The sequence below is a fragment of the Bombyx mandarina genome, chromosome 24 (genome assembly GCF_030267445.1).
Source record: "Bombyx mandarina strain Sakado chromosome 24, ASM3026744v2".
Classification (NCBI taxonomy): Eukaryota; Metazoa; Arthropoda; class Insecta; order Lepidoptera; family Bombycidae; genus Bombyx; species Bombyx mandarina.
Window position 1 is genome coordinate 9,862,264 of NC_143230.1, and position 11,335 is coordinate 9,873,598.

Consider the following 11,335-nt stretch of genomic DNA (forward strand, 5'->3'; position numbering starts at 1 on the left):
CCGATTTGGCGAGACTTTCACTGATAGGTAGCCGATGATATAAGGAGTAACTTAAGCTATTTGTTTAGACTAGCTTCACCCCGCGGTACGTTAAAAACCGCGGGTAACATCGCGAGACTCGACTCTTCTTCTTTTTCTCCAGCTTATCCCACTAGGTGGGGTCGGCACAGCTAATTTTTCTATTCCATTCTCTTCTGTCAGCCGTTATCTCAACACTCACTTCTCTCTCTCTCATATCGTCATTCACACACTCCATCAATGTATTTTTCGAATGACCTCTTCCCCCTCTACGTTACACTACCATTTCCACACATCTCCTAGTCACATGCATCTTCTCTCTACGCATCACACGTCCATACCACTTAATTGCGGGACTTGACTATATACAACATTAAAATGTAATGTTTCCGAAGCGAAGTGAGGGGAGGTCGATAATACCAAATAAAACGGACCTTTAATTACAATAGAGTAAGATCTCAGGGCCCCCAGACGTCACGTATTTTCTGACGAACGATATGCGGCCGCTTGCGTAGTGTTAGTATGTACTAAGAACGCATGCCTACCTGCTACCTTGCTTAGACGGCCAATTTTCAGGTATCAGGTACTTAAGGTACATAAAATCATGCTCTACTTCATGTATTTTCTGTAAGCTGATTTTTACGTAGGTATATTTTAGGCAATATCCTTATAAATAAGTCGCCAATACTCCCAGACACTTTCCGTCGGCCGAATTGTTTTGCAAACACTTTAAAGGGCCAATCATCCCCTAAATTCAATTTAATACCTCTGTGGGTAAGAGCGCGAGGGCATTATCCACGCGCATCCAGACTGAGTGAGACATGTATTAGGATATATTGACTTCTGTGTCTCTCTATCTCTCTCTTACAGTTGACTCATATCAATTAATTATTAATATTAAAATAAAATCAGTTAAAAATGTAATAATCAGGTAAGTAATCAAAAATAATTTGAAAAAAAAATGCTCATTTGACTACCATTATTCTTGAATTTTATCCTCCCGGGTAAAAAAAAATATATATAATTATGTATAATTAGGCAGCGGCTTGGCTCTGCCCCTGGCGACTTATTTTTAAGTATATTGCCTAAAATATACGTAAAAATCAGCTTTCAGAAAATACGTGAAGTAGGGTATGATTTTATGTAGGTACCTTGAGTACCTGATACCTGAAAATTGGCCGTCTAAGCAAGGTAGCAGGTAGGCATGCGTTCTTAGTACACTGTATACTAATACTACGCAATCGGCCACATTTCGTTCGTCAGAAAATACGTGACGTCTGGGGGCCCTGGGATCTTTGACTACAAAGATAAATGTCGCGTGTTAAGAGAAATGCCGCTTTATTCAAGCAGCCTTTCACCCCTCGATATCATTGTTTAAATGCGATAAGCGAATCTCATAATTCATTAATAAACATGCGCGTGAAAAACATTTTTCTAACGGCGTCCGGCAAACATTCGTGTGACGAAGTTTGTTTGATATTTGTTCGGAGATTTTTATATCTATATGTATTTTTTTTTATTGGTTAGATGGGTGGACGTGCTAACGACTTAACTATAGTTGGTTACCGGAGCCCATAGACATCTACAACTTAAGAGCTCTAAGATCTCAGTTTTAACAGTACAACGGCTGCCCCGCCCTTCGAACCAAAAGGTATTACTGCTTCACGGCAGAAATAGGCAGGGGGGTGGTACCTACCCATGCGGACTCACAAGAGGTCCTACCACCCGTAATTACGCAAATTATAACTATTGACACAACACACTGAATTTTTTATTTTTAGTTGTATTATCTATGAAAACGTATTTTATATATTTTTTAAACTGTTATAATTTATTACAAGATATCTTTGGAAATGACAGCAGCTAAATACCATACGGTGACAGTATAATTATGTAAAGCCGTAAATCCGTGGGCATTAAAGACTTGCGTCATACGAAGTTAGAGCGTAATGTAACGACTTTTTTTAATAAAAACCGAAACAGCGCAAATAAAATGAGTGCATTCTCAATCTAGTCCAAGTCAATTTTAGATGCATTATTTAGTATGACTAACGTGACCATTTTTTTTTTCGTGTCAAAGCGAGACTGAGGAGTATGAAATTTCCCACACTTACCTATAGTGAATATAGAGAAGGAGTGCACAATGCTAATTTTTTTTTTAAATAATGCATAAAAGATACATTAAATCAATAAAGATAACACATAGAGATAACATTACACAACTGCCATGTATTTGACACACACATTGTTTGTTTATTGTCAAACTTTAGTTAATGCTTAAAGTCTGTTGTCATATTGAAAATAGGTTAATATTGTTTATCTTTAATATTATTTGTCTATAGTGTAGTCTTGGCGAAATCTGTGGTTATAGAAGTCTTTGACAATATAACCATCATAATGTTCAAATTCCACGGCACCGCAATTCCAAGGAGTATCCCTGCAACCTTCCGAGAGTATTGGGATACTTGGGGTCGACATTTCGAGCGATGTCCAGTTTCGGAGTCATTTGGAAGGCAAAGCCAAGTTGGCGTCCAAAATGCTGGGAGTCCTCAACAGAGCGAAGCAGTACTTCACGCCTGGACAAAGGCTTTTGCGTTATAAAGCACAAGTCCGGCCTCGCATGGAGTACTGCTCCCATCTCTGGGCCGGGGCTCCCAAATACCAGCTACTTCCATTTGACTCCATACAGAGGAGGGCCGTTCGGATTGTCGATAATCCCATTCTCACGGATCGTTTGGAACCTCTGGGTCTGCGGAGGGACTTCGGTTCCCTCTGTATTTTGTACCGTATGTTCTATGGAGAGTGCTCTGAGGAATTGTTCGAGATGATACCGGCATCTCGTTTTTACCATCGCACCGCCCGCCACCCGAGTAGAGTTCATCCATACTACCTGGAGCCACTGCGGTCATCCACAGTGCGTTTCCAGAGGTCTTTTTTGCCACGTACCATCCGGCTATGGAATGAGCTCCCCTCCACGGTGTTTCCCGAGCGCTATGACATGTCCTCCTTCAAACGAGGCTTGTGGAGAGTATTAAGCGGTAGGCAGCGGCTTGGCTCTGCCCCTGGCATTGCTGAAGTCCATGGGCGACGGTAACCACTCACCATCAGGTGGGCCGTATGCTCGTCTGCCTACAAGGGCAATAAAAAAAAGGTGCAAAATAAAAGATATGGCTTAAAAAAATGACTTGACATAATTTATTATGGTATCTTACCCTCACTGACATCTTAATCCATACACACATAAATAATTTCGCAATAAAAAACTACTTTTCTACAGAAAAAATCGAATTACTTTAGTATGTATTTTGTAATACAATAACGATTTGGGATAAGTAAGTATTCGGTGAGTTTCTAATAAACACATCCACGCACAACATATAAATTAAAGCGGGACATTTTTGTTCCGGTTGGGGATAGCGGGACAATCCCGCCCAAAGCGGGACGTATGGTCACGTTAGTAATAATAACTCAAAAAACCGGTGGTCGGAACTTGATATAATTAAATGGGCACACTTTTTGGAACGAAGTTCCTCATGGGACGATGCGGAGGGGTACCCTGACCGGGAAAAAACGTCCGTAACGTAAGATTTTTATTAGTAATGCACATAGTGTACGATTCACGATCTCGGCTCGTTCGTTTGCGCAATACACTAACTCTTAAGCAAACAACCGTGAATGAAGTGTACCACAATAAGTTCGCACGTTTCGGAATGACCGTGGGTTGTTGCGAAACCTCCAGTTTTATTTTCTTTATACATCGAATAGAAATTAAAATTTATATTTTTATAATAAGGAACTTCGTTCCTATCCGGTGTCCCACGACACCACACATCTTTTTTTATTTTCGTACCTAATCTGATAGGCTTGAGAGGCTATGCTAGCGTAACCGAGCGAGTAGGTGAGCTCACGGAGTTCAAACCTGACGACGTTGCTAACATTGGCCCTAGCTAGTGCTTCGCAGAATCTACCAGCGTATCGGAAACGCGATCCACTGAGAAGATGCGGCGAGAAACTCACTGGGCTGGGACCACATGAGAAACATCAGCTTTCAAATAAAAATATCTAAAAGAACACGCTTCGAAAAAAGTCGCTTTATTACCAAAGTGGTCGTTGGAATCCATAGACACGAAATACGCCAATGCCACCAACTATTTTGAGACATTAGTTCTAAGTCTCCGTTTTTAAAGTACCTACAACGGCTGCCCCGCCCTTCAAACCGAGATGCATTACTGCTTTGCCGCACAATCGTTAGCCTCCTCCTTTTTTGAAGGCGGTTTATTAACAAAAACTTTTATAAAACATTTCTTTTTTAAAATGTAAATTCTAATTTGTCACTTGTGGTAGTAATAAGGTCAAAACCGTTTACTGAGACATCGTTTAATACAACATGCCGGTTATAATAACCAAGAACAAAGGTCCCGGCTGAATGCCATATGACCGCCTTATTAAAAATATTGCTTTCTACGACATTGGTAATAACGACATACCTCATAAAACGACCACATTTAACTAATATTTCGGAGTATTAGATCTGTTAGAACGACCGACTAAGCTGTATTGTAAACAATTTGAATAGGTATCCACATTAGTCTTCAATGGCTTTTAAAATCAGGAAAGAAAACAATAGGATTTAGTTTAGTGTAGGGTCTTTTCTAATTCTTAGAAACAAAACACGTGCATGCGGTAGTCAAAGCCCGCTTCTTCATATCTCTTCAGTTAGTTTGTTACTTATCTATACACAAGACGCACCAAAACTTTGTGGAGTTATTCGTGAAACTTTCAAAATGTCGCAAAGAAAAAGAAAACAAATTAATATTGAAGAAAAATCGCGTATTATGTAAATATATTTTTCCAATAATTCCCTATCGATTTGTTTGTACTTGCACGATACACATTATACATCACCGGTTGTTACGACTATCGGTTTTTACGACTGAATATGAGCAGTCCCTTCGATGTCGTTATAACAGATTTTGACTGTACGTATATATTGAGGGGTGAAATGGTGTTTGGTTTAAGCAACATTTTGGCTAATTTACAGGAGAGCCATTTAAAGTTTAAAAATTTATAACAAAAAACTTCTTCAGCTATTTATTTAACTGGAGTAAACTTAATCGAAGTTCAATTAAAAACATCGAACGGTTGATGCTAATAACAAATACAAACGGACCTTTAATTACAAAGATAAATGTCGCGTGTTAAACGAAATGACCCTTAAATGTAATAACTTTTCACCCCTCGATATATAACATGATCCGATCTTACTTTTTTATTAATTTATTCCTTAGGTGGGTGGACGAGCTCACAGCCCACCTGATGTTAAGTGGTTACTGGAGCTCATAGACATCTAGAACGTAAACGCGCCACCCACCTTGAGATATAAGGTCTTAGTGTAGTTACAACGGCTGCCCCGCCCTTCAAACCGAAACGCATTACTGCTTCACGGCAGAAATAGGCAGGGTGGTTGTACCTACACGCGCGGACTCACACGAGGTCCTAGGTCGAGGTTTTGATATTAAATTTTACTACGTTTCAAAATAATAATATTAAACAAATATCCAGTGTTCTCCTTGGCTAATATCAGGTCACCGTATCCAATCAGATCATCGTTACAGATCCTTCCATATGAAGGAGCTCAGCCTGAATGTACCGAGCATGTCCCAGTTGAAGACTCTCTCGGCCGGACCTGGCCCTCCGGCGCCGGCCACCACGATCAGAGGCATCAGATGCTCGGCGGCTCCCTCAGGATGCGCCTCTATCGCTCCAGGCTGCTGTTTCCAAGCTAGCAAGCCCTCCCGTCTCTCACTCTCCTCTCCAGCAGTGCATACAGTATTCAGATAATAATCAAACTCTTTGTTTACGACTTGGTCCTGGTAGCAATGCGATTTGATCTTTATAAAATCGTGATAAGTCATTCCGGACCCGATAATGGCGATGCCTTGCGCGCGGAACACCTGTAGCGCTTCCCCTAACTGATAATGCTTCCTGGGATCTTGATTCTTCAGGACGGACACTTGTACTATCGGAATGTCGGCGGCGGGATTGATTAAGAGCATCGGAACGAAAAGTCCATGGTCCCAACCTCGTTCGTCATCCAATTTGGAGTTTATACCGGATTCTTTTAGTTTTTCGTGTATCTCATTGGCCAATTCAGGATATCCGGGTGCGTCGTATCTGTATTCGTAGGCTTCGGGCGGATAACCGTAATAATCGTAGTATAGATCGTGATGTTTGCCGGATGAAATGGTAACGACCTCTTCCTCCCAGTGCGCCGTGACCAGTATTATCGCCTTCAGTGCTTTTAAGTTTACGAGCTTTTTCACTTCGTTCGTAAAGAATTCTATTAGTTTGGCGTGGTCTTTGTCGCCCAGCAGTGGCCGGGCACCGCCTCCATGATTCACGAATAAAGCTGGGGCAATCGGAACCATCTTTGTTCACGGAATCTGAATCAGCAAGGTGGTAGTACTTCTGATATCTTACGTATACCGTTTCACGAATGAACAAGCCTTCAGTTAGTCATTCACTTTTATGTCCACGTTAGTTTTTTTTTCGATGATGAAATAATAATGTGGCCAGCTTCGGTGTGTGTCGTTCGAATTTTATTTTTATTTTTATAATATATTTTGTACATACAGCTGTTAGAAGGAACACGACAATAAGGATACAGAGTACAAGGGGGCACTACTTATTTCATGTTGAAATCTCTTCCAGTAGGCCCGCAGAAGGAAAGAACAATTAGGAACACAAACCTAGTGCATACAGTAAACATTACATATAATAATATATACGTATTACAAGATACAAAACAATATATATATACATACAAATACACACACACACACACATGCATATACATTTTAGATACGGCTCAAAATTTTTGGTCGCCACGAGTTTTTCTCTTTGGAGTTTTGGGATGTGAACCTCGAAATTTAAAGCGTTCGGGCCCTTGTCAAAGCAAATCTTGAAGATTGAGAGATGACACGTCATCGCTTACGGATTAATTCTGACGGGTCACAAGGCGTAAGTGAGGCCCCAACGTAATTGAGGTTTTTTTTATTGCCATTATGGGTGGACGAGCTCACGGCCCACCTGATATTAAGTGGTCACCGGAGCCCATAGACATCTATAACGTAAATACCGCCACCCACCTTCAAACCGAAACGCATTACTGCTTCACGGTAGAAATAGGCAGGGTGGCGGTCCCTACCTGTGCGGACTCCCAACAGGTCCTACCACCAGTAAAAGGTTTTTAGCCAGGCTTAGCTTAATGGCTATTCGCTAATGCATCCGCTATTAAATTTACAGAACCGTTAATGTGTTTTAAGTCAGTTGTGAATTCGCTAATAAACATGAGTCGCCTTTCCTCTTCTGGAAAGTTCTTTCCCACTAGCTAATTTTGTAATGGCGAAATTTAAAGGTTTATGGCAGATTTATGAAGGGTCAGTAGCTGTCGCCAGTGCTGGCGCCGATAACTGACCCATACGATTTACACGTAGTCAGTATTTCGTCAGTAGTCGAGTTTATTTCTTATGGTGTACACGCGTTTGTAAAGTCAGTGCGGAAGAACGAATTCTCAAAAACAGCAAAGAAATCAGAGTTAATAATTTGTTGAGAAAATGTACCTGTTTTTTTTTGTTGTTGCTTAGATGGTTGGACGAGCTCACAGCTCACCTACTGTTAAGTGGTTACTGGAGACCATAGACATCTACAACGTAAATACGTCACCCACCTTGAGATATAAGTTCTAAAGATCTCAGTATAGTTACAACGGCTGCCCACAAGTCCACCTTTATGATGTTGCAAGAACTAACTGGTATGTTAGAAGAAGACATATCTAAAAATCTTTTTACTGGTGGTGCGACCTCTTGTGAGTCCGCGCGGGTAGGTACCACCACCCCGCCTATTTCTGCCGTGAAGCAGTAATGCGTTTCGGTTTGAAGGGTGGGGCAGCCGTTGTAACTATATTTGAGACCTTAGAACTTATATTGATTCGCGAAGCAGCTGCTCTTGAGCTGTTAGGTCTCCTTCGGAAGCGCTCGGGCAGCTGTTAGCAAATCCCACCCCTTCTGGCTGAGCCTTTACTCGCCCACCTGTCCTGGTGAAACTGGAAAGGCCTCCGGGCCACCAGTAATCCTTCAATCATAAAAAATAAACAAACTTATATCTCAAGGTTTACGTCGTAGATGTCCATGGGCTCCCGTAACCACTTAACACCAGGTGGGCTGTGAGCTTGTCCACCCATCTAAGCAATACAAAAAATATTAAACAACAGCTCCAACAGTCTTTCAAAATATGGACCTAAAACTGTGCTAGAATTATTGTGTGGGGAGGGTAGAAAGCAGACATTAATTAACTTTATTCATTTTTTTTTCCGATTAAGACTTTCGTTTATCAGACGCGATATCGGCCCTTTAATTTGCATTAATTACTAGGCTTTATGGTGTAATACCGTCGCTTCAACTAAAAATAATTAAAAAGTAATTAATTTTTTCTTAAATTTATGAGGGAAAAGTCCCAAGCTGGCAACGCTACATTATGATTTGGTTACGCTACATTGGTCTTGGTTTTCTACATTAAGGGGTTTAACTAGACATGGGTAAATATGCGCGTTGATTGACTTATCGCTAAAAATACTGGCACGTGATTTGCTAGAATTAGCGTTTTATGCAAATAACTTTTTTAGTTTTTTATTTTAAAAACGCCGTGTTTGACGCGTGTTTGACTTTTTATATTTTCACGTCCGGCATTCGAATGAATTCATTGTTGATTGATCATTCATTCAGTTTGTTTAGTGCGAGTTTTTAACGTTCGCGATAGCGTAAAAGTTAGCTCATATTTGTATGGAATGGGATCGTTTGGCTACGATTGCGCCATTTTGAGAAGGCGGCACGACATGAGAACCCTCTCATCGTAGCCGCTGGAAATTACATACCCGACCCAGTAGACCGAATGGTAGACCGTCGACGTCGCCCAAAGCACGTCATTACGGATCCTCCTGATCCATTAACGGTGCTTTTAGGCACCACAAGCACCGGTCACCGTCCTCGTCGAACCCGTCGCTTGCGACGAAGGGCTCGACGAGCGAACTAACCCATAGACACAGCCCACTGAGTTTCTCGCCGGATCTTCTCAGTGGGTCGCGTTTCCGATCCGGTGGTAGATTCTGCGAAGCACTGCTCTTGCTCGGGTCAGTGTTAGCAACTCTCCGGTTGAGCCCCGCGAGCTCACCTACAAACGTTAGGGTGAAGCTGAAATAGCCTCTCAAGGCTATCAGCATAGGTTAAAAAAAAAAAAAATTGGCTGCGATTGCCTCTGTTCCAACTGCATACGAAATTGGGTTAACTTTTACGCTATCGAGAACGTTAAAAAACTCGCACTAAGCACACTGAATCGTTTGGGAATGGACCAGGGACGTCTTAAACTAGGATGGGGCCCTTGGGCACACAAGAATTTGAGGCCCTTTTGGAAAGTAAAAAAAGCGAATTATAATAACATTTTTTTACTGAGTATGACCATTTATTATAGGTAATCAAATACAGTATGATATAATATGTCATTAATGATATTAGAATGCTGCTGATTTTTTTAGTTACGATTTCGATAACGGTTTCTTTCGGGATTTCTGTTGAGCAAAATCTTCTATTACAGGCATAGTATATGCCTTGTAAATACCTTCTAATTACTGATTTGTGAAAAAAGTGTGATGTGCCCAAAAAAATGTTTGGAGAATAAACGTGTGACAGAAATTGTCGTTCTTTCGGGGCCCCCTGAGAATGGGGGCCCTGGGCACGGGCCCCGTGTGCCCTTATGGTAAAGACGGTATTGGAATGGACGTATGATCGGCTTGCGAATGGAATAGACGCTCAAAATTGTTACAAAAAACAAGAATATCTTAAGTATTCCCGTTGAACTTTTGTAATTAATAAACGGCACTTACGTATTAACGGCAAAAAATCGGTTAAACTTTCCTTTATAGTCCGTCAATTTTGGGTCGGGGTGGGGGGAGGGAGGGGGCTAAGGATTTACTCCCTGCACCATTCCCATCCTTAACTTAAGTTTGAATCCGCCTTATCTCCGGCACTGCGGGAAGAGCAGCCCTTCCGCCCTTGCGTGCCGAAGCACGGTCACACGTGCTTCGTCACAGCGGGCGAGGACTGTTCTCCCTCCACGGCTCCGGTTTTTTATATAGACTCTAGGGGTAGGGCAGACAAGACCAGGTGGAACACTTTCCATGGTTGCTCTGATTCGCTTTTCCATATTTTTCGAGTTGTCCACACTTGCTAACCATTAAGTTCTTGCCGCGGTGGCGTTAACACGTAAGTACCTAATAAACAAATGGCATTTCTCTTAATTCATAAATGATGACATGTCCTTCTTCAAACGAGGCTTGTGGAGAGTTTTAAGCGGTAGGCAGCGGCTTGGCTCTGCCCCTGGCATTGCTGAAGTCCATGGGCGACGGTAACCACTCACCATCAGGTGGGCCGTATGCTCGTCTGCCTACAAGGGCAATAAAAAAAATTAAAAAATAACAAATCCCTGCACTAATATGTTGACTGCGGGAATATTTATGAGGAATCTTCGGACAGTGCGTATGAGGTCTTATTTCACGGTGCATTTAGGACTCTAAAGCACCGGTCACTGTCCTCGTCAAATTCGTCGATTACGACGAAGGACACGACGAGCGAAATAACCCATAGATACAGCCCGCTGAGTTACTCGCCGGATCTTCTCAGTGGGTCGCGTTTCCGATCCGGTGGTAGATTCTGCGAAGCACTGCTCTTGCTAGGGTCAGTATTAGCATCACTCCGGTTTGAGCCCCGTGAGCTCACCTACTAGTTAAGGTTACGTTGAAATAGCCTCTCAAGGCTATCAGCTTAGGTAGGGAATTAAAAAAAAACCCAAAAGGCCCAATTCCTATATTCACGGCCAAAGATTTCTTTATTCGCGGATCTAATCGGTACATCGGTAAATACACATTGATAAAAAGGATTCTAATATATACGTATCCAACCTAATCTTATACCTTTAAACGAGCAATTCTTGTATATTAATAACGAAACGGCTCCAACGATTTTCATAAAATTTAGTATGCAGGGGATTTCGGGGGCGATAAATCGATCTAGCTACGATTTATTTTCAGAAAATGTTGTTTTATTCGTGTTTTCAATAGTATAATCAACTTTATGACTCTTCCCGACATCTATTGGCGAATAATAATACTATTTTTTCTGCTTTAAAGACACAACAAGATGGCGCTATAAAAAAAAAGCCGATCAAAGCTCGGTCATCATCTAGTATCCTTTATAAGCGCGTCGTC

General features: G+C 41.6%; 1 protein-coding gene across 1 annotated transcript; it reads right to left on the minus strand.

The window, feature by feature from the left end:
- Positions 1 to 5,627: 5,627 nt before the first annotated feature.
- Positions 5,628 to 6,547, minus strand: LOC114243487 (uncharacterized). Its single transcript, XM_028174993.2, has one exon. It carries the CDS (start codon positions 6,444 to 6,446, stop codon positions 5,628 to 5,630), a length of 819 nt encoding a protein of 272 aa, XP_028030794.2. The 5' UTR covers positions 6,447 to 6,547.
- Between the last annotated feature and the right edge of the window lie 4,788 nt (positions 6,548 to 11,335).

Coding starts and splice junctions, on each gene's coding strand:
- LOC114243487 (XM_028174993.2), bottom strand. CDS start 6,446: ATGGTTCCGATTGCCCCAGCTTTATTCGTGAATCATGGAGGCGGTGCC.